General features: G+C 44.7%; 1 protein-coding gene across 5 annotated transcripts in view; it reads left to right on the forward strand.

Annotated features, from left to right (window-relative positions):
• Positions 1-22,924, forward strand: part of KNTC1 (kinetochore associated 1) — a 90,423-nt gene that overhangs the window by 39,544 nt on the left and 27,955 nt on the right. For 4 of the 5 annotated variants that reach the window (XM_081842593.1, XM_081842592.1, XM_081842595.1 and 1 more), the window contains 16 exons: positions 2,531-2,629; positions 2,762-2,865; positions 4,398-4,503; positions 4,859-4,993; positions 5,953-6,075; positions 6,262-6,331; positions 6,423-6,490; positions 7,362-7,606; positions 7,767-7,939; positions 8,099-8,199; positions 8,747-8,888; positions 14,533-14,589; positions 20,512-20,675; positions 21,380-21,484; positions 21,720-21,848; positions 22,599-22,715. In XM_081842593.1, coding sequence (XP_081698719.1) covers positions 2,531-2,629; positions 2,762-2,865; positions 4,398-4,503; positions 4,859-4,993; positions 5,953-6,075; positions 6,262-6,331; positions 6,423-6,490; positions 7,362-7,606; positions 7,767-7,939; positions 8,099-8,199; positions 8,747-8,888; positions 14,533-14,589; positions 20,512-20,675; positions 21,380-21,484; positions 21,720-21,848; positions 22,599-22,715 — 1,938 coding nt within the window. Of the gene's footprint in view, positions 1-2,530; positions 2,630-2,761; positions 2,866-4,397; positions 4,504-4,858; positions 4,994-5,952; positions 6,111-6,261; positions 6,332-6,422; positions 6,491-7,361; positions 7,607-7,766; positions 7,940-8,098; positions 8,200-8,746; positions 8,889-14,532; positions 14,590-20,511; positions 20,676-21,379; positions 21,485-21,719; positions 21,849-22,598; positions 22,716-22,924 lie in introns of all 5 variants that reach the window. The other variant, XM_081842594.1, reaches the window with a different exon arrangement.

Raw genomic sequence — 22,924 nt, forward strand, 5'->3', positions numbered from 1 at the left:
GGCCAGGTCACAGGCTCACACCCTATTCAAACACAGACAGGATTTGTGAAGGAAAAGACAATGGGGAGGCTTTTCCATTTTGGCCTTGCAGAGAAAAGATTTGGTCAGTTTAGGAATCAAAATGGTTCCAGGTTGGCCTTCCTGTGCTGATCTATGTATGTGCTTCGTTGGTACACTTATTAACATTACCCTATATCTAAGACCATAAAATTCCTATTACACCACCAGCACAACACATTTCACTCTGGCCTGCTTGTCTGCCTGCCTGCGGAGCCGTGTATTGCCAGCACAAACTGCTTGCTGTCTTATCTGCCTGGCTGGCTGCATGTTTGTCGCCATGTGAGCAAATGGGGTGGGTGGCTGGTCTCTTTCCTCCCCAGCGATCCACAGGGAGGAAAGAGATCAGCTATCTCACTTGCTTGTGAGAAGGCAAACAGGCAGCCAGGCAGGCAACCAACCAGAGCTGCCTAAGCAGTTGGTCTTGCACAGCTGGGAGCCTTCCTGCCTCCCAGCTGAGCTGTTTAAGGAAGCCCCAGCAACCCTACCACCTTGGCTTCCATGTGCTGGAGAGGTATGGCAAGGGGGCTTGCTCATCTGAAGGTCTGGGCAATTTATCTGACTGCTTCTTTCTCCCCTAAGGTGGGGAGGAAGAAGCAGCCAGATACAATTCAGACATTGTGATATATCAGTATACCGTGGTATTTAGCTGCTGATGTATCATGATGCTGAAAACCATCCATCGCCCGGCCCTAGTACAGTCTTCAACAAATACACAGCCCTATGTTTAGTACTTGGTTTCTTTTTAAATTTGTTTTGTAATTATTGTTTTGTAATAATTGCATTGTTTAAATCCTTGTATTGTAAACTGTGGTGGCATTTTATTTACAGTGGAAAGTGTTGGTTCTAGGAAAAATAGGTATAAAGGAGATCCAAGTTTGGGGCAAGTACTCTTCGGTGAGAGAACCCCAGCAGAGAGTCAAAATCACAAAATTTGCAGCAAAGTAAAATGTGGAAATTTAGGCTCTTAGACCTTTAAAATATGCCCTTCCAAGTTCTTTCCGGAGTTTCCCTCTTCCTTACCTTGGTCTTCTCCCCTTTTTGAAAATGGGGACAAGGCTTGCCCGCCTCCAGTCTGCAGGCACCTCCCCTGTTCTCCAAGAATTCTCAAAGATTATAGACAGAGGCTCTGAGAGTACATCAGCAAGCTCCTTTAGCATCCTTGGGTGCAGCTCATCAGGCCCTGGAGATCTGAGTTCATTTAAAGTAGCCAGGTGTTCCCCTACTACTTCTTTTCTTATCTTGGGCTGCAGCTCCCTCCTTGCATTTTTTATTCCGTTACCACCAGGTTGGCACTGCTTTCCTTTGGGGTAAAGACAGAGGCAAAGTCTGTGTTAAGCATTTCCATTTTCTCTCTGTCACCCAGTAGTATTTCTCTGTCTTATCTCAAGAGGCTTACTACTTGCATGTTCTTCCTCTTGCTTGGAAATAGCCAAAGAAACCTTTCATTATTATTTTTAATCTCTCTTTCAAGCCTGATTTCATTCTGAGGTTTTGCCCACCTGACATTCTCCCTGCAACAGTTGACAACTGATTTCTCCTTTCTTCCTTTTTTATAAATGCCCATTCTTACATACTCAGCTCATCTGTAAGTTCCTTATGCAGACACACTGGTTTCTTTAGGTGCCTCCCACTTTTCTTTCTTTTTGCAATTGTCTGCCTTTGTGCTTTCAATATTTCACCTTTAAGAAGCTTCCATTCACCTTGGAATCCCTTCGCTTTGAGAATTTCTAACCGTGGGACTTCAACCAGTAGTTCCTTAAGCATTTTGAAATTATCCTTCCTAAAGTCCAGAGTGCATGTCTGACTATACTCAGCTTTCCCTTGCCTTTGTATCATGAAACCCAAGAGGACATGATCACTTCCTCCCAAGATTCCCTGTACTTCTACGTTGTCAATCAGTTCCTCCCTGTGGTGAGGAACAGGTCCAGGAGAGATGACCCCCTTGTTGCTACTTCCATGAAATGAAATTGTCATTGAGGCAATTGAAAAATTTATTTGACCTTACAGTTCCAAGAGATATTGGGGTAGTTTATGTCTCCCATGACTACTATAGCTCTCCTTTTTGAATGTTTGTTAATCTGCTGTAGGAAGGCATCATTCAAGTCCTCAGTCTGGCTTGGAGGTCTGTAGCAGCACCCACAGCAAGGCCACTTGCTGTTTCCCTATTCCACAGTTTTTACCCGTATACTCTCAATCTTCCATGTTCCAAGTCTTGGATCTCTTCACAAGTGTACATTTTCTCCTTCTCCTTCTCCCTTCCTGCTTGATCTATTTCTTTTGAGCAGGTTGTACCCCTCAATTTCTTCCTGTCTTCTTACCAGATTGCAGTAAGTGTGTGTAGGACTCTAGTCTAAAAACTGCATAGGAATTATACTAATGAATGGCATCTATTTTTAAAAAGGTTGATTTTTAATACTTTTGAAATACTTTTGCCACAACATTTTCAAAACTTTCTTAAAATACACTTTAGGACTTCCTGGAGAGGTATTGTAAACAGTCGACCTCTGTCTTTGACACTACGTGGGAAGCAAAGGCCATCGCTGTCTTGAGCTGCATGTCCAACATAGATGTGAGTAGGACAAGTGTGCCAATGTTCCAAAGATCCCTCTTTTCATAGTGAAATGCATGCGGGATGAGAAACGCCTCTGGTTTGGAAAGAAGAGGCCACTGGCACATAAGTCATAGAAATTTTCTTTTATAGTTGATCTTTGAAGGCGTGCTAGCAGTAACATACAGTGCTGTGGTTCCTTGGAATCCAGGAGTGGAACAGCTGGTTCAACAGTACCTGGACATGGACCATGACAAGTAAGAGAACAAACACATATGTACCTCTTAGCCTTTAAACACAAGGGGTAGCAAACATGATGCCCTCTGCAACTCCCATCGTCCTTTGGTCTTCACCAAGCTGGATGGGGCTTGTGAGAGTTATGTAGTCCACAAGATCTGAAGACCACCAAGTTGGCTACTTCTGCTCTAACACTTAGTGACTTCAGGAATTGTTCCTTGTTTGTTTGACTTAACTGCTCACTTTTCTCTTTGTTAAAGTTTGAAGACTGTATAACATTAAAATAATGACTTACTGTGGTTGGATAGTCAGTGGGCCAGCATTGATGGTTTGGGCCTCTTGAAGCCTCTCATAGCATTGGACTGCCAAATACCCAACTGGGTCATTATATTAAATTTCACTCAGTGCCCCCTTTGGGTAAACAGTATTATAGTGCTGTTTAAAACACCTGCAAATGCATAAGAATCTTTCACGCATGAGTTGTCTTTCATGGTGAGAATGGCATTGTGATTGGCTAGCCCTGTGTGTCAAGGGGCCCTACTAATGTACACATGGGGAGTTTCTTAAGGGGATTCCTGGGATCAATCAGGAGCCTCCCTCATAAGGAGGAGCACTACATTCATACATCAGTAAACAGGCAATATCTTTTTTCTATTGTCAATCCATTAGTCCATCCAGCTAGTATTGTCTCCACTTACTAGCTGAGTTCTCTCCAAGCCCTGATGCCATTAGGGATACACTAGGGATGCCATGCCCAAATGTGGGGCCTCCTGCGTGCAAAACATGTACTCTCTCACTAAGCTGTGGGCCCTCACTGAATAGCTCACATACTCTTCTTGCTCTCAGATGCCCAACTGGTTTAGTATCTTCATGCTTGCTCTCCCAGGACTGAACTTTTAATTGGGTGGGGAGGGAATTGAATTTAAATCCTGTCCCTGAATGTTGGTAGAACAGAAGCCATTTGGACTTACTTTTTCCCATGTCTTACACAGCTTAGCTGTGCAAAGACAGGAGTGAGAGGCTGCTAGAGCAGCCTTAGGTTTTAGCTGTAATTCATATGGGTAATTTTGTACCATTATACAGGGGTGTTGAAGTTCAGGAAAAGAGAACAAATGTGGTCTAGCAGGCCTTGTGTTTCTCTCCAGACTATACACTCACGAACTTTTGCCTAGTGGAAATGAGAGATGGCCAGAGGGAGAGTGCAGAAGCCCCCAACTTTTGCATGGCTAGTACATAGCTAATTGTCATTGCAGGCATTTGCTCTGCCCTGGCCCTGCCCATTGGTGGCATATGGTCTCATGAAGTATGCCCATGCGAAATGGTTCCCTGTCCTGGCACTGTTGTGATTAATTTATTTGTGAGAGGTGGAGGGAAGATGGCTTAAGCTGCAAGTGGGACAGAAATATATGGGGTTGGCCCCCTTTGGGGAATGTTCTAGCTGCTTTGGCACAAACTTTTGTTTGTGGTATTTCTGCAACTGAAACAGCTTATTAGATTGGTCTGCCAATTTGTCAGAAGCTGAAATGTAAGTGCGGGCACACTTTATCTGCAGGGTGAAGCTTCTGCAAGAAGGTTATAGGCTAATGGAAATGAAGAAACTTTTGCGGAGCTATGGTATAAGAGACACCAATCTTTTAAATGATAAACAAGTGATGATGGTAAGTGGGGTCCTTTTTTTGGTAAAATGTACAGAAATAAGTCCCAATCATTTGAGTTGAAGAATGCTGTCATTGTTTGCAAGATTACAGCCTTTGTTCATATGCCAATTTTGGTTTATGCATATTAAAATTTAACTTTATATGCAAGATACTATGTTCTGTGATGAATATATTATGTCAGGCTTCCTCAACCTTGGCCCTCCAGATGTTTTTGAAACTACAATTCCTATCATCCCTGACCACTGGTTCTGCTAGCTAGGGATCATGGGAGTTGTAGGCCAAAAGCATCTGGAGGGCCGAGGTTGCGGAAGCCTGTATTATGTATTATAGTGTACTGATTTGTGTCTTTTTCCAGATGCTGGTAAAGTACATTCTACAACAAGACTCAAATACTTCTTTAGAAGATGCTTTGAAAATAGTAAATGCATATATGTTGCCCACTGCAGATGTCTATGTCTGGAGGATTGTGGAACTTATTGATAAAGAAAAGGTGTGAACATACTCATTCTTTACATTTTTTTTCTTTAAATATCCAAACTGTCCATTAGAAATACTTCATATTTAATTATATGTTACGTGCTCTACAGCAGCTAGCTGTTCTACAACTAGCAACTATTGTAGAAATAATTCACATAATTAACACAATCTTACTTAGTGGTCCATAGCTCAGTGGTAGAGCACAGGTTTGATCCCTGATATCTCCAAATAGGATCTAAACCCCCACATTGCCAATCAGTATAGACCAGGGGTCTGCAACCCGCGGCTCCGGAGCCGCATGTGGCTCTTTTACACCTTTGCTGCGGCTCCGGGGCGGATACTAGCGAGGGGAGGAGGTACATTGTGCACCCCGACACTCCCCACTGTGGCGGGCGCTGTACTGGCTGTGACGTCGCATGGGGGCGGTGCATGCGTTAGTCACACACCGTCCCGACATCACCTACCCGCCCGCCCACCTGCTACATTGTAAGGGGCATGTATGCTGGTCACTGAATTGAAAGGGGGCATGTACGCTGGTCACAGTTTTGAAGGGGAGTGAAGAACACACACACACACAAAGGTAACTTGTTAATTTAACGTTTATTTCTATGAGGAGGAGTAATTCTGAGGGGTCAAACAAAGAAATAATAAAAAAGTGACAAAAGTTATTTTTATAATGATGAGTTTTGCGGCTCCCAGTTTCTTTTTCTTCGGAAACGGGTCCAAGTGGCTCTTTTTGTCTTAAAGGTTGCAGACCCCTGGTATAGACAGTACTGAACCAGATAGACCAAAGAGCTGACTTAATATAAGGCAGCTGCCAATGTATCTGGATCTAACTTAACTAGAATTTAACTAGTGCCACATTGCCAAAGGGGTATCCAGATGTGTTTTTTGAACAGTAGATCTCTGTGCCCCACGGCAAGCTGTTTGTGAACTGAACATAGAATTAATACACTTTATGTATGCTTTCAGGGGGATGATATTATAAGTTTATTAAAAACACTGCCTCCTGCTGAAGCTGTGGAAATTGCAGATAAAATGTTGATATGGGGAAGACTGACATTAGAGAAAGAAACAGATGACTCTGAAGAAAAGGTAACTTCCATGAAACTGACTGCTGCTGATAATGTGTAAGTTATCCCCCAAGAGAGGTCAAACAAACATGTTCCCTGTTAAAAGCACAATGCTGTTCTTAAATGTTAACAGTAAAATCTTTCTCTTTGAGGTTGATGGGAGCATTCTCACATTTTCTTTTTCCTGTCCCCTTTCCACTGTCAACAGAAAATGCAGCTGTATATTAAAAAAATTCTTGGGGAGATCCTTGAATTCCTACTTGGTTGTTGTCAGAAAGGTAAATCTTGCATTTATTGTGTTTTAGGTTTTGTAATAAACTATCCAATAACCACTCTTATTCACTCCAACCCACTCTTTTTTTTGGACAGAAAATATTTTGAAAAAAGAGGAATATGAAACAAACTTTAAATTGTTTAAAACTCTTGCAGCCTTACAGGTAAGGATCATAAGGCATTGAATTTTTTTAATGTGCTTTCTAGGTTGAGGTGAATGTAATTATTTAGAGGGAAAATGTAATCATGTATGTGTATTTCTTTAAAATACCCACATTCATCATACACATATATGTGAATTCATCATTTTCATATATATGTATATGATCAGTGCTTTTTTTCTAGAAAAATAGGTGCTGAATCTCACCATGAAGTTTTTCCAGTAAGTGCCACACTCTTAACAGCCAAAAAAAAGAGGTGGTGGTACTGCGTACCCTTGAGTCCCCCCTTGGGGAAAATCACTGAATATGATTGAACCAAACCTCTTCACTTTCTAACCTGAGGGGTTTGGGGAATGGCATTGCTCAGTAGTAAGATTGCAAGCTTCCATGAACATGGTTCCGGGTTCAACCTCCAGTACTTCACTAAAGCAGGGATGATGAACCTGTGGCCCTCCAGATGTTCCTGGACTACAGTTCCCATCCTTCCTGACCATTGGACATCTTGGGTGGGGCTGGAAGAGATTGGTGTCCTACAACATCTGCAGTGCCACAGGCTCCTCATCAAGGAGTCAAAGCATCTCTGATAGCAGGGCTTGGGGGGGGGGGCATACTTGGAGAATCACTGCTAGTTCCATTAAGAGTCAGAACTGGATTTGATGGAGCTCTATTCTGCACACTATGAGGTGGCTCATTTATTTTCTCAGTGGAGTGTGTACATTTCATCACCTATGAATGAACTTGAGCGCAAGTATGTGTTTAGCACTGTAAATAAACACAGTTTCTATGGGGGCGAAGCTGGACGTGAAGCTATGCAATTCTATTATTCTATTTTCATATTTTTCCTTTCACCCTCTTATTTTATCTTTTTGTTTAGGAGAATTTTAATACCTGTACTTTGGTTGGAGGTCATTGGAATCAATTATTAGTATCTCAGCTCCTTGAGAAAACTGAAGGAAAAGCGTCCAGTTTACAAGATATCAGCATGAAGAAACAGTTGTCCCATGTGAAGCTTGACAAACTGGCTTTGCTTCTGCAGAGGAGCAAGCATGAGATGGCTTTAGAACTGGTTCTAAAAGCATTAGATGTTGGAAAAGTTGAAGAGGCACTAAATATATGCAGGTTTAAAAAATACATTTGGGCTTAGCCATTACCAGTCACTGTGCAATCTGGAGTTTTGCATGCTATATTAACTAACTATATTTATTTGAGGTTATTTTTTGACATCTTACGTCTCTTTGTACTCACCTTAATCCTTTCCTTTAAAATTTTGTCCTTAAAGAGATTTTCATGAAGATCATCCTAATGAACCAACAGGACAGTTGCTGTTCTTAGCATGTCAAAAACTTTGTCATATGCTGGGTTCTAGTACTCTGATGGTTATGCCAAAAGGATTAAATCTTCCAGCTGTGGTCAATGAAATGGCATGTCAAGCAGTTACTATTTGCAGTCCAGGTAATGAATAACTTCACATGTTGTTATCTTCTGGGGAAAAAAATGGTTTCTTCCATTCATTTTTACATTAAATGAGTAAGAGTTCTTAAAAATTGTTAGAGCTCTTGTATTTTTTTTTAAAGGTAAAATATATTTAAAACATTCACACTCTCTTCACAGATCTGATCTTAGATGCATTGGAGCTTTGCAAATACACCTCATTTGCCCTTGAAATTTATGGAAAGTGCCAAATTGAGGACTATGGATTTATATCAAAAGTGGTAATGCAGAACAAAGTATTTGCTGTTCATGGTATCTTGCTCTTCAGTTTAATAATCAAAGTTGTCCCTGTTGTACTAAAATAAAAGCAGTAAGGATGTGTTTGGATGCTTTGTATAGCAATATTTGAATACATGACATTTCACACAACTTTTCCCTTTTCTTGCGAGGAATCCTATTCGGAATAAGGGAATTTCCCTTAAGAAAAGGGAAACGTTGACAGCTATGCACAGGACAGGGTCTTACCCCCAAGGACTTTCAGTAGAAACAACAGACGCAGGGGTAAACAGGAGGAGAATATGGATTCCCACTTAACAATTTTCAGCTGTGTGTTTGTGTGCTCAGAACCCCACCCATTTATAACCTTATGAACAAGAGCCAAGCGCAGGTGTTTCCACACACTAGTCTGATTCCTTTTTGTCTGTTCCCCCTTCCACCTTGGGAGGGACAGTTAAGGACCCAGCAAGATATCTGTGCCCTCCCTACTTCATTCATCTTGCTTTTCCTGTGGAGCTTTGACAAAAATGATAGCTAATTCTTTTTGTTTAGACAGCCTATTTTGGAGCTGATAAAGACTCTTATGTCGAGTGGATGTTCAATGACTTTTTCGCTGAAGATGGAGCACTTCTGGACCTGCCCTCTCTGCTTCCTTCTGCATATGAAATCGCCACATCTCTAGTGACTCAAGCAGGTAACCTTTGGGGGCTTACACTTATTTCCACAATCTTTTCTCACATGAACTACTGTTTTAGGGAATTCTGGCACTTTATTCCCCACCCCCCTTCCCTGTCTCTCCAATGCCTCATCTCACTCTGTGTTATTCTTTTTTTGTGCTAGCTAAATTGGTAATATTCAAACCCTTTAGATCCCTACAGTTCACCTTTACGCTATTCAGGGTTAAAATATCGGACATGTTAGTCAATAGTAGTGACTGAATAGTGACACAAGCATTTGGTTAGTTAACTGGAGGAGATGCTTTGTTGATCTTGTGGAGCTGTGTTCTTTATTTATTGTTGTGGCTTTATTTAGTGTGTGGAGTGCTTGTGTGTCTGTCTATATGTTGCACCCTGCTCTGGGATTGATTTTATTTGGAGAGCTGATTATAAATAACCTGAATAAATAGTACTGCAGTCACCCTCACATGATATGATAAGACAGGATTGCTTGTTAAGAACATAAGAAGGTCAGACAAAGGGCCCATTTAGTCTACTATTCTGTTCTCGCAACCAGATGCCTATGGGAAGCCCACAGATAATAAATACATGAGTGCAATAGAGCACTCTCCCCATTTGTGATTATGCGCTACTTGTATACCGAGGCATGCTGCCTCTGCTTATGGAGATGGTACACAGTTGTCATTAGTGGTAGCAATTGATGGCCTTGTGATGTGCAAATGCAGAAGTGCTTTCTCTCCCTCCCCCCTTGAAGAAAGTAAGAAAAAATAAAACTGGTGGTAATGGAGGAACCACCTGGGAAACCCCCAAGAGAAGAAGGCTCAGAGTCCAGGGGTTGGTGGTAGGGCAACAATGAGTCGTCAGATGTGGAAGACTGGGGAAAGGAGGTGTCGGAAGCTGAAGAGGTAACATGGCTTAGTGAGCAGGGAGAGGCTGGCAGAGAGGTTCAGAATTGGAGGCAGAAAATGAAGCAGGGGAGAAGAGACCAAGAGGCAGAGATGAGGCTGGCTGATGACAGGTGTCTTCCCCTCCATCCTTGTCTCCCAGAAGCAGAAGAGGCAGAAAAAGGGTGGAGGTGAGGTTGGCGACACACAGATGTAGTCTCTGATTCCTTGGGGGGGGGGACCCTGGAGAGGAGGGGACTTCGACAGCTGTGGAGAGGCAGGGATCTTCAATCTCTGCAACTGCTTCATAGGGGCAGGACCTGCCAGAGATGTGTTGCTGTGCTCATTAGGCCCGACACTCTTGTGCACATCTGGTTTAGCTAATAAAGAGTTAACTCCAACTTGCACAATGTGATTTACTGATATTTCTCATCTATTTCCACTTATCCTACTTCTTTGAGAAACATGACTCAAAGAAGTAGGAGGCCCAGGGTTCGCTCTGATTGTTTAGAAATACACAATCGCTTTGAGGTCCTCTCCCCTAGCATGGAAGACGAAGAGCAGACTCCATTTGAGGATCTCTCCCTCATTACAGTCGATCAGGTATATGAAGACGAGCAGCAAAGTCAGTCCTCAGGGAATGTGCAGGCGACCTTGGAATGGACAGATCACGGAAGAACCCCGACCAGACCTAAGAGGAGGCGTGTAGTGGTGATAGGGGATTCCCTACTGAGGGGAACAGAAGCAGTGATCTGTGGGCCTGACAAGATGTCTCGGGAAGTGTGCTGTCTCCCCGGGGCTAAGATCCAAGATGTAATTGAACGACTGCAAGGAATCATAAAACCCACTGACAAATACCCCTTCCTCTTGGTTCATGTGGGAACCAATGACACTGCAAGCAATAGCCTCCAGAAGATCAAAAGAGACTATGAGGCTCTGGGCAGGAAATTGAAGCAATTAAATGCACAAATTGTCATCTCATCTGTCCTCCCAGTTGAACGACGTGGCCCAGGGAGAGAGGGGAAAATAGTGGAAGTGAACAGCTGGCTTCGCAAATGGTGTAAACAGGAACGGTTTGGATTCTTAGATCACGGACTGCAGTTTCTTGAAGATGGACTTCTGGCAAGCGATGGGCTGCACCTCACAACGGTTGGGAGGAATGTTTTTGCCAAAAATCTCAGAAACCTCATCAGGAGGGCTTTAAACTGACTAATGTGGGGCAGGGAGACAGTGCTCCTGAAGGTAGGAGTCTATCAATTGATGAAGATGATCATCCAAATGTCATAGACCAAATGGAGCAAACAGCACGCAGACCTAGTGGTGGGAGGAAAAAATCCTTAAATAAGAGTCACGGGGAATGATTAATGGACTTCAATGTCTGTACACTAATGCGCAAAGCATGGGAAATAAACAAGATGAGCTTGAGCTCTTGGTACAGCAAACTAAATATGACATAATAGGCATCACTGAAACCTGGTGGGATAAGTCTCAGGATTGGAATGTAATAATGGAGGGATACAATCTATTTCAGAGAAACAGACCAGACAAGAAAGGAGGAGGAGTGGCGTTATATGTCAGGGATGTGTATACCTGTGAAGAGATCCAAGATTTAGAACCTAAAAGCCAAAGTGAGAGCATTTGGGTCAAAATTAAGGGAGAGAAGAATAACAGGGACCTCATTGTGGGAGTTTACTATAGATCCCCAAGCCAAACGGAGGACATAGATGATGCCTTCCTGGAACAGATGGCCAAGCATGCAAAGGAAGGGAGATAGTAGTAATGGGGGACTTCAATTACCCGGATATTTGCTGGATGTCAAACTCAGCCAAGAGCATAAGGTCAAACAGATTCCTCACTGGCCTTGCAGACAACTTCGTTGTCCAGAAAGTGGGAGAAGCAACAAGAGGAACAGCCATTTTAGATCTGGTCCTAACCAATGTTGATGACCTAGTTAGTGGGATAGAAGTGGAAGGATCATTAGGCGCGAGTGATCATGCTCTTCTGAAGTTTACTATACAGCGGAAAGGAGCAGCCAAGCATACTAGGACTCAATTTCTTGACTTTAAGAAAGCCGACTTCATAAAACTTAGGGAAGTGCTGGGTGAGATCCCATGGACAGTAATACTAAAAGGAAAGGGAGTTCATGATGGCTGGGAGTTTGTTAAGAGGGAGATAGTAAAAGCACAACTTCAGGCAATACCTATGAGACGGAAACCTGGAAGGTGCCTAAAGAAGCCAGGGTGGCTATCTAAAGAACTTTTAACTGAGTTAAGATTAAAAAAGGATGTGTACAAAAAATGGAAAAGGGGCGAAACCACCAAAGAGGAATTCAAACAAATAGCCAGCACGTGTAGACACAAAGTCAGAAAAGCTAAAGCACAGAATGAACTCAGGCTTGCTAGAGAGGTTAAAAGCAACAAAAAAGGCTTTTATGGGTATGTTCGTAGCAAAAGGAAGAAGAAAGAAACAGTGGGGTCCCTCAGAGGAGAAGATGGTGAAATGCAAACAGGGGACACAGAAAGGGCTGAACTCCTCAATGCCTTCTTTGCCTCAGTCTTCTCCGATAAAGAAAACAATGCCCGACCTGAAGAATTTGGAGCAAATGATTCAGCAGAGGAAACACAGCCCAGAATAACTAAGGAGATAGTACAAGAATACTTGGCTAGTTTAGATGTATTCAAGTCTCCAGGGCCAGAGGAACTGCATCCAAGAGTATTAAAAGAACTGGCAGACGTGATCTCAGAACCACTGGCAGTCATCTTTGAGAATTCCTGGAGAACAGGCGAAGTCCCGGCAGACTGGAGGAGGGCAAATGTTGTCCCTATTTTCAAAAAGGGGAAAAGAGAGGACCCAAATAATTACCGCCCAGTCGGTCTGACATCAATACCAGGGAAGATTCTGGAGCAGATCATTAAGCAAACAGTCTGCGAGCACCTAGAAAGGAATGCTGTGATCACCAATAGTCAGCATGGATTTCTGAAAAATAAGTCATGTCAGACTAACCTGATCTCGTTTTTTGACAGAATTACAAGCCTGGTAGATGAAGGGAACGCAGTGGATGTAGCCTACCTTGATTTCAGCAAGGCATTTGACAAGGTGCCCCATGATTTTCTTGTAAAGAAGCTGGTAAAATGCGGTCTTGACTATGCTACCACTCAGTGGATTTGTAACTGGCTGAGTGCCCGAACCCAAAGGGTGCTCATCAATGGTTCCTCTTCATCCTGGAGAAGAGTGACTAGTGGGTTGCCACAGGGTTCTGTCTTGGGCCCGGTCTTATTCAACATCTTTATCAACGACTTGGATGATGGACTCAAGGGCATCCTGATCAAATTTGCAGATGACTCCAAACTGGGAGAGGTGGCTAACACCCCAGAGGACAGGATCACACTTCAAAACGACCTGGACAGATTAGAGAACTGGGCCAAAACAAACAAGATGAATTTTAACAGGGAGAAATGTAAAGTATTGCACTTGGGCAAAAAAAATGAGAGGCACAAATACAAGATGGGTGACACCTGGCTTGAAAGCAGTACATGTGAAAAGGATCTAGGAGTCTTGGTTGACCACAAACTTGACATGAGCCAACAGTGTGACGCGGCAGCTAAAAAAGCCAATGCAATTCTGGGCTGCATCAATAGGAGTATAGCATCTAGATCAAGGGAAGTAATAGTGCCACTGTATTCTGCTCTGGTCAGACCTCACCTGGAGTACTGTGTCCAGTTCTGGGCACCACAGTTCAAGAAGGACACTGACAAACTGGAACGTGTCCAGAGGAGGGCAACCAAAATGATCAAAGGCCTGGAAACGATGCCTTATGAGGAACGGCTAAGGGAGCTGGGCATGTTTAGCCTGGAGAAGAGGAGGTTAAGGGGTGATATGATAGCCATGTTCAAATATATAAAAGGATGTCACATAGAGGAGGGAGAAAGGTTGTTTTCTGCTGCTCCAGAGAAGCGGACACGGAGCAATGGTTCCAAACTACAAGAAAGAAGATTCCACCTAAACATTAGGAAGAACTGCCTGACAGTAAGAGCTGTTTGACAGTGGAATTTGCTGCCAAGGAGTGTGGTGGAGTCTCCTTCTTTGGAGGTCTTTAAGCAGAGGCTTGACAACCATATGTCAGGAGTGCTCTGATGGTGTTTCCTGCTTGGCAGGGGGTTGGACTCGATGGCCCTTGTGGTCTCTTCCAACTCTATGATTCTATGATCCTGTAAATAGTTTCTGCGTGAATAAAGCCTTTGAACTCCATAAACTGTAAGTGATGGTTCCAATCTAATTCATCCAAGCTTCAGGGTTTGCTAACATGGTTACAGTGGTACCTTGGTTTGCAAACTGTCTGGTTTCCATATGTTTTGGATTACAACCCATTTTTTTTTATTATGAACGTTTTTTTTGGAGGCCCCATTGACAAAAGTGCGCCTTGGGTTACAACCTGTTTTGGTTTACGAACGAACCTCCGGTAAGGATTATAGTTGTAAACCAACATACCACTGTAGTCATATCTCGGGTTACAGATGCTTCAGATTGCGTTTTTTCAGGTTGCAGACCACTGAAACCTGAAAGTACTGGAACGGGTTACTTCCAGGTTTCAGCGGTTGCGCATGCGCAGAAGCACCAAACTGCAACCCACGCGTTTGCTGTGGGTTGCGATGGTGCATCCCGCACGGATCACGTTCCCAACCTGAGCATCCACTGTATTTGGAGAAGGAGGATTATTATCTAAACTGCTGACAGTGTACCAAAGTATTTGGATACAGTTGCTACCTTTCTTTTGCAGACTGGAAGATGTATCCTCTGGACTCAAACAGTTTGGCATATTGTCCATTCAAACAAGGTATTACATGGAAAAATGGTTACAGCTATAGGGACAAAAGTATATATTTAAATCCTTAGTAGTCCAGAAGTAGAAAGGCATAGTGTTGCTTAACACATTTTCTTTTTTCCTTTTCTGTTGTAAATCCTTGAGTTTTAACTAGTTATTTGACTCACACAATCTGTTCAAGAATAAGTGATTAGGTTACTATTCAAATAGTTACTTTAGATATGCTCAGGGGCTTCAATATGACATGTAGGATTTTTAAACCCCTTTTTAGCACAGATTGCCCTAGACCCTACAACCTGTTTTAAAGCTGGCAGAGCTTTAGAAAAGTGTTCTTTTCTGCATTATAACAAAATGTCTGTGCAAATGTCATTTCAAAGGCCTTTTCTTATATTTGCCTATAGATTAAAATACAAGTCCAGGGTGCCCTTGCATATGGGGAGATAGTTGCTCAGTTACTTGAATCCTGGCATGGATGCTTGTTAGTAGTAGTAGTAGTAGTAGTAGTGATAATAATAATAATAATAATAATAATAATAATAATAATAATAATAATAATTTATTATTTATACCCTGCCTACCTGGCTGGGTTTCCCCAGCCACTCTGGGCAGCTTCCAACAAAATATTAAAAATACAATAAAACACCAGACATTAAAAACGTCCTTAAAAAGGGCTGCCTTCAGATGTCTTTTAAAAGTCAGATAGTTGTTTGTTTCCTTGACATCTGATGGGAGAGTGATACACAGGGCAGACGCCACTACCGAGAAAGCCCTCTGCCTGGTTCCCTGTAATTTCACTTCTTGCAGTGAGGGAACTGCCAGAAGGCTCTCAGAGCTGGACCTCAGTGTGTGAGGTCTACCTGGCTTGTGTGACAGAGACCTGGGTGCGCGAAGGGGAAACTGTTACCTTACAAGAGATGGCGCCCCCGGGTTTCTCCGTCCTCCACCAGTCGCGGACTGTGGGCCGGAGGGGAGGGGTGGCATTATTAATCCGGGAAGATTGTTCTTTCAGGGCTCTACCATCGCCATCGATCCCCGGCATTGAATGTGTTGGCCTAGTGTGGGGCTCCGAGGAGAGCTTGGCTGTCTGGCTGGTGTACCGGCCACCTAGCGCACCAGCAGCCACCCTGTCAGGCCTGCTGGAGGCGGTGGCCGGCTGGGCCTTGGAGTTCCCTAACCTATTGGTATTGGGGGACTTCAACATCCATGCTGATGCCACTCCCTGCTCACAGGCTCTGGACCTGGTGTCTTCCATGGCGACACTAGGGCTCTCCCAGTTTGTTTCGGGCCCCACACATCTAGCAGGCCACATGCTGGATTTGATTTTTGGCGTCGGTATAGATGTGATCATGTTTCCTTCGATGAAGGTGCCATGGTCTGATCACTACGCTCTGAAAGCCAGGATTGACGTTCCACCCCCACCCTGCTTAGGTGGCGAGCCGATTTGGGCTCACCCGCAGAGGCTGATGGACCCTGATAGATTCCGTCAAGCCTTACGGGACCTTTCTCCCCCTGACGACTCATTGACTGAGCTTGTTGAGGGCTGGAATACCCAGCTCCTGGCAGCCATTAATGAGATTGCACCTAAGTGCCCTCTGCGACCCCGCAGAAACCGGGCTCCCTTGTTTACCGAGGAGCTCTGGAAAATGAAGCGGGACCTCAGACGGCTAGAGCGAGTATGGCGGGGTGCCCGTGACGGAGCTTCAAGAACTTCTTATAGGGTTTTTATGAAAACCTACGAAATGGCAGTGAAGGCCGCTAAGAAGTCCTACTTCTCGGCCTCCATTGCATCCACTAGCTCTCGCCCGGCGCAATTATTTAGTATAATTCAGTCTTTAACGTCCCTCGAAGGACAGCCAAATTTAAATAACAATTTGACACACAGCTGTGAGGCATTTGCGAGCTTTTTTGCGGAGAAGGTCCTGTTGCTCCGCCATGACCTCCCTGCCAATTTGGATACAATAAAGGAACTGGAGGCCCCTCGACTGTCCTCGGGTCCAGTATTGAACCACTTTGACCGGATATCCCCAGCCGATGTGGACAGACTCCTCCGAGCTGGAAAGCCCACCACTTGTCCTTTCGACCCGTGCCCGTCTTGGCTGATTAGAGTGTGTCCAGACGAGGTGCGGGCCCCCCTGGGGGATATCATCAATTTGTCCCTTGGCACTGGGACATTCCCAGGGGAACTGAAGGAGGCAGTGGTGTGCCCGCTCTTAAAGAAAACATCACTAGATCCCTTAGATCTATCCAATTACCGCCCGGTTTCAAATCTTCCATTCCTGGGTAAGGTGATTGAGAGAGCGGGTGCTGAACAGCTTGGTAGGTTTCTGGATGAAACATCGGCTCTGGATCCATTCCAGTCCGGCTTCCGCGCTGGTCATGGGACCGGGACGGCTCTGGTCACCCTAACAGATGACCTCCGCAGGCAGCTGGATCGAGGCAGGTCGGGGCTGCTTATTCTTCTAGACCTGTCAGCAGCCTTCGACATGGTCGATCACGAACTCCTGGACCACTGCCTTGCCGACGTGGGGATCCAGGGCACAGTCCTTCGTTTCTCGCTGGTCGGGGACAGAGGGTGGCGCTTGGGGGGGAATTGTCATCGCGCCACTCCTTGGTGTTTGGAGTGCCCCAGGGTGCGATACTCTCCCCGATGCTTTTCAACATCTTTATGCGCCCCCTCGCCCAGCTTGTCCGGAGTTTTGGGCTGGACTGCCATCAGTATGCTGATGACACCCAACTCTATCTGCTGATGGATGGCCATCCTGACTCGGCCCCAGATACACTGATCAGATGCTTGGAAGCTGTGGCTGGATGGTTACGTGGGAGCCGGTTGAAGTTAAATCCTTCGAAGACAGAGGTCCTTTGGCTGGGACGGGACGATATGGGATCGAGGGGGCAACTCCCATCTCTTGCGGGGGTGCAATTAGTGCCAGCACCGTCCGTTAAGAGTTTGGGTGTAATCTTCGATACCTTCCTTTCCATGGAGGCGCAGATTGCAGCTATAACAAAGGCGGCGTTTTTTCATCTCCACCAAGCTAAGCAGTTGGCTCCTTACCTCTCTCGCCCTGACCTAGCCACTGTGATCCACGCGACGGTCACCTCCAGACTGGATTATTGTAACTCGCTCTACGTGGGGCTGCCCTTGAGACTGACCCAGAAACTCCAGCGGGTGCAGAATGCCACGGCGAGACTCCTTACGGGGTCTTCGCTGCGAGATCACATTCATCCGGTGCTATACCAGCTGCACTGGCTCCCGGTGGAGTACAGGATCAGGTTGAAGGTGCTGGTTTTAACCTTCAAAGCCCTATACGGCCTAGGACCCTCGTACCTACGGGACCGCCTCTCCTGGTATGCCCCACAGAGGAACGTACGGTCTTCAAATAAAAACATCTTGAAGATCCCAGGCCACAGAGAGGTTAGGCTGGCCTCAACTAGAGCCAGGGCTTTTTCGGCTGTGGCTCCAACCTGGTGGAACGCTCTGTCACAAGAGACAAGGGCCCTGCAGGACATGACATCTTTCCGCAGGGCCTGCAAGACAGAGCTGTTCCACCAGGCCTTTGGTCAGGGCGCAGCCTGACTCCTTCCTTTGGCAACCTTTACAGAACTTTAGTTTATGGTTGCCATCAATTTTGATGTTAATTAATTTTTATAATGTTTTTAGAATGTTGCACTATTTTAGTGTTGTTAGCTGCCCTGAGCCCGGCTTTGGCTGGGGAGGGCGGGATATAAATAAAAAATTTATTATTATTATTATTATTATTATTATTATTATTATTATTATTTAAATTGATGTGAGCCACTTTGAGAAGAATTGCTGTCTTAAAAACAGGGAGGAAATACAATCAATCAATCAATCAATCAATCAATGTGTAGGGGTAGCACAAACCTAGATTGGTGGAGGCGTGGGCTATGAAAAGTCTGCTGCTGCTTCATTACTATTGCAGGTGTCCCCACACTTGTGGGGGAGTTATGTTCCAGGCCCCTGCGCACTTAAGTGAAAATCGCTTAAGTGGTGAGCATCCTCTAAACCCCCTTTAAACATACTTTCAGCTGCTTTCTCTTCAAACCACACCAAAAAGAATATACCCAAAAATATCCACTACTAGAATTAAAACTCTGGGGCTGGCAAGAGGCTGGAGGAAGCATGAGAAAGTAGCAGCAGTAGCAGCAGCAGCAGCCGCTGGCAAAGCCCCGCTGTGGCTCTGGTCTCTTCAGGGCTTCCTCCACCCTCACTGACCTCCTGTGCGGGCTCCGGGAGGGTCTCTTTGAGAGCCACGGGGACTCGCCAGCTCTCTCCCGCCGTTTTCAGGTTTGAACTTATTTATTAAATTATTTCCCAGCGCTGCACATATACATGGTCACGCACGAGTCAATTATGTATAAGTGGCGGGGGGGGCGGCGCCTGTATTATATTCCTTGACTGCCCTTCCCCAGCAGATCCCAAGCTGGGGTACAATCCTCTAAAATTTAACATTAAAAACTGTTTTAACAAAAACTGATTATTTTCATAAGAATCTGCTTTACATGAGCTAGTACAGTGGTGCCTCGCAAGACGAAATTAATTCGTTCCGCAAGTTTTTTCGTCTTGCGAGTTTTTCGTCTTGCGAAGCACGGTTTCCCATAGGAATGCATTGAAAATCAATGCGTTCCTATGGAAACCGCCTTCAGACCAGGTCTGAAGGCTGGGGGGGGGGGACAAGGGCTTTTCTTCCCACCCCCAGCATTTTAAAAAACCCCGGGACAGCAGAGGACTTCTCCGCTTTCCCGGGGCGATTTTAAAGCCCTCGGGAAGGCAGCCGTCCGGGAAAGTGGAGAAACGCGCTGCGTTTCTCCGCTCTCCCGGGAAGGCAGGCAGGGGAGAGCAAAGACTTTTGCCCCCCGCCGGCCTTCAGGAGAGGTCCAGCGCTTCCCTGCTATCCCGGACCGCTTTTAAAATGCTGGCGGTGGGGAGCAAAGCCTTTCGGCCCCTGCCGGCCTTCCTGGACCTCTTCTGAAGGCCGGAGGGGGGGGAAAGGCTTTTTGCTCCCCACCGCCAGCATTTAAAAGAGGTCCCCGGAGATTTCCCTATGGGCTTTCTTCTTGCGAAGCAAGCCCATAGGGAAATTCGTCTTGCGAAGCGCCTCGAAAAACGGAAAACCCTTTCGTCTAGCGGGTTTTTCGTCTTGCGAGGCATTCGTCTTGCGGGGCACCACTGTATTGTGAAAGTTATTTTACAACTTTTAAAAATTGTTAAAGTAAAAGGTATATATTTAAATGGAGTCCATTCACACATGTTTGGTGCAAGCAGGCAATGTGAGATCAAGGGTTGTAAACAGCGATTACATTACTAGTTTGATCATTAGGCCTCTAATGACACAATGAGAAGCCAGTGTCGACCTCAGTGTCCTGGCTGAACGATGGGGGTGGAGACACTCCTTCAGGTATACTGAGGCCGAGGCCGTTTAGGGCTCGGAAACATACTGGGCGCCAATTTAGGTGTTTTAATTCTGCTGTTACGTGGTTTCGGCGGCCACTCCCAGTCACCAGTCTAGCTGCCACATTCTGGATTAGTTGTAGTCACCTTCAAAGGTAGCTCCACGTAGAGCGCATTGAAGTAGTCCAGGTGGGAGTAGCTTTAGGCCACAATCCTACACACACATACCTGTGTGTATGCTCAACGGGCTGGACCTCTGGGAAGACATTGATCAGAGTGTGTCCACTGGTTGATTGCTGTTTGCACTTTATTTCCTCTGTCTTGCAGGCCATCTTTTGGTTCTGGTTTCAGATCTGCTGAAGTCAATCAGGAGTGTTACCACTGACTGACAACCCCCCCCCCCCCGTTTTTTCTTCAGTGGGTACCTTGCCAAGTTAGCTCCCTACAGTGTGCCCTACAAATCCATAATTTCCAATATCAGCCCAATTGTCATTCTTACAACATTCTGTAACTTTCCCCTCTAGGAATGGATGTTTGCCTATCATGCAGGAATCCCATCTTTGTTCTGCTCAGCAGCTTACAAGAATTTGGCCAATTAGAGTTGGCTTTGGGGCTAATTGCCTCTGCTTTTGGGTCATTCTTGCAGCATATGACATCAAACAGCGTGGAAATTAGTCTGTGTGAAAAGGTATGTGCCGGATCTGCAAGGAACCTACTCTAGTGAGGTCTACTTTAGGCTTGTGCCTAAGGCCAAACTGGATAGGACACCATTTACTCGATTAGCATTTGTGTGAATATACATAGCAGGTGGGGGACGGTGACAGTAGTGAGGCTTGGACTCTCTGCCCCGGCTGTAGTCTTGGATCAAGCACCTGGCAATATCCTATTTGCATGGGAAGTAAGGTTTGCATTTTGTGCCAGTGGCAGCCATTATATAACTGTGATCCATAAGTGTTCCTTCCCATGCAAATAGCAGACATGGTGCCTTCTATCTGGATCAATACTGCAGAGGAGGCAAAAGATGAAAAGCAGCCACCATGGTCTTGATCTATATCAAGACCCCTTCCCCTACACTTGCTATTTACATCATAGAAATGACATTAATGTAATTGCTGAGTGTGTGAGTGGGGTTATGTCTAGTTTTACTCCTCCTAGTTCCCTGCCTATGAAGGTGTTTGCAGAGTGTGTGAGTGGAGGGCAAGATTTTACTTAAAGCAGCTGGGTGCAGTGATCTGACTGGGCTGCTGTCCAATTGCACTACAGCTCAGGCTCTGCTCCTAAGAGCCAAACAGCTTTGCCATCTTTGGATCTTGTTTGTGATGCTTGTAATGTATATGACACATGTTTTCATAGCAACAAAATCGTTCCAGTATATTATTCTCTGTCCATCAGCTGTATGACCGGAAGACACTGGATGATGCCAGAACATTCTTCTTAACACTGATTCAAAAATCTACTTCACTAATTAAAAGCATCATTATGGGCCTATTGCACAAGGTGAGCATGTAAGCATGTATTGTGAGGAGGAAATGGCTTTGCAGGGCACCCGATTTCCTCTCCTTAGCTCTTTTGCAGTTCCCGTTCATTTGTTGATGCTTGTGCAGGAGAACTTTCTTGGGGGGGGTGCCCTTTGTTTGCCAAGTGCCATATTGTTTCCTGATTTACAGAAAATTTAAATTAAGGCAGACTATTTTTAAAAAGAGCTTACTTTAAAGTATTTTTACTTCCAAAGGTTTTCAACAGCCACCTGATAGACCACAACCTTGCACTGGGTTACTGTACTTTGTTGTCCAAAGATGATGTATTTAAAAAGCTCTGGGACGTCATAAATAACATGTCACAGAATTACAGCAAGATTCTGGTAAGTTGTTTAAAACATTTTTCAGTTAGTTATGCCTTGTTTCTGGGCTTCCCATAAGTGTCTGGTTGGCCACTGTGAGAACAGGATTCCTCTGGCCACATACAGGAGGTGGTTCTTGTGTTCTTGTGCTTCCCTCCCCTTCTCCAGCACAGTTGCAAAGATGAGATCTGAAGAATCTGCTTCCATTTGTAAATAATTATTTGTTTAGCCAAGATCATAAATGACTGTTTAAATCAGGGTTCCCCTGAGAATGGATGTAAAGAGGAATTCTGGTTAATTTTAATGAACCAGAGTTCCCCAAGTTTAAATGTACTGGGCAACGTCACTTCAAAGCGAAAACATATGCTTCTTATCACCACCTAGTGGTCATGCCATAGTTTCGTGGGCTTTGTGTGCTCTGTTGGTGACCAAAAGTCTGGCGTCATGACACTGGAAGGAACTTACATCTCCCCCAATTGTTCATTTGTTGGAAGACTTATCTACTCTTGCAGCATATGATACTGCACTACAGATTGATGTGATCTGTTGCAGAGATATATTTTTCCCCTTTTTTGTTTTTATTCATTGATTAGATAGTTAAGGAAAAATAAAAACCAGTATAATATGAGAAAAATCTAATTGAATGATAGCATAAGCAATAAGATACAAAAGCATGAGGAGGCTCCTTTTTAAAAATACCTGAAGGGTTTGTGAATGATTGCAAGTACACTTGTGTTTTTCTTCATTACAATTTCTTTCCCCCACAAACAGGCAGTTGGTCTTGTTGGAGTGCAGCTAGCCAGTTACTATGATGAGACAAACGAGAAACAAGCATTTGAAGAATTAATCACAGATGCTGAATGGGGTATTCAGCTTGGTAAACTTGGTGTGAGTGCTTTTTTGCGTTTGAATTTGGATCAAATGGTTTATTTACATTTCCTGGGAGCTGATTCTTAAATTGGCTCTTTGACCAGAGAATATTTGCACACATATATGATGATAAATGGGGACGCGGGTGGCGCTGTGGGTAAAACCTCAGCGCCTAGGACTTGCCAATCGTATGGTCAGCGGTTCGAATCCCCGTGGCGGGGTGAGCT

The sequence above is a fragment of the Podarcis erhardii genome (assembly GCF_964252035.2).
Source record: "Podarcis erhardii genome assembly, chromosome: 15".
In the NCBI taxonomy this organism is placed as follows: Eukaryota; Metazoa; Chordata; class Lepidosauria; order Squamata; family Lacertidae; genus Podarcis; species Podarcis erhardii.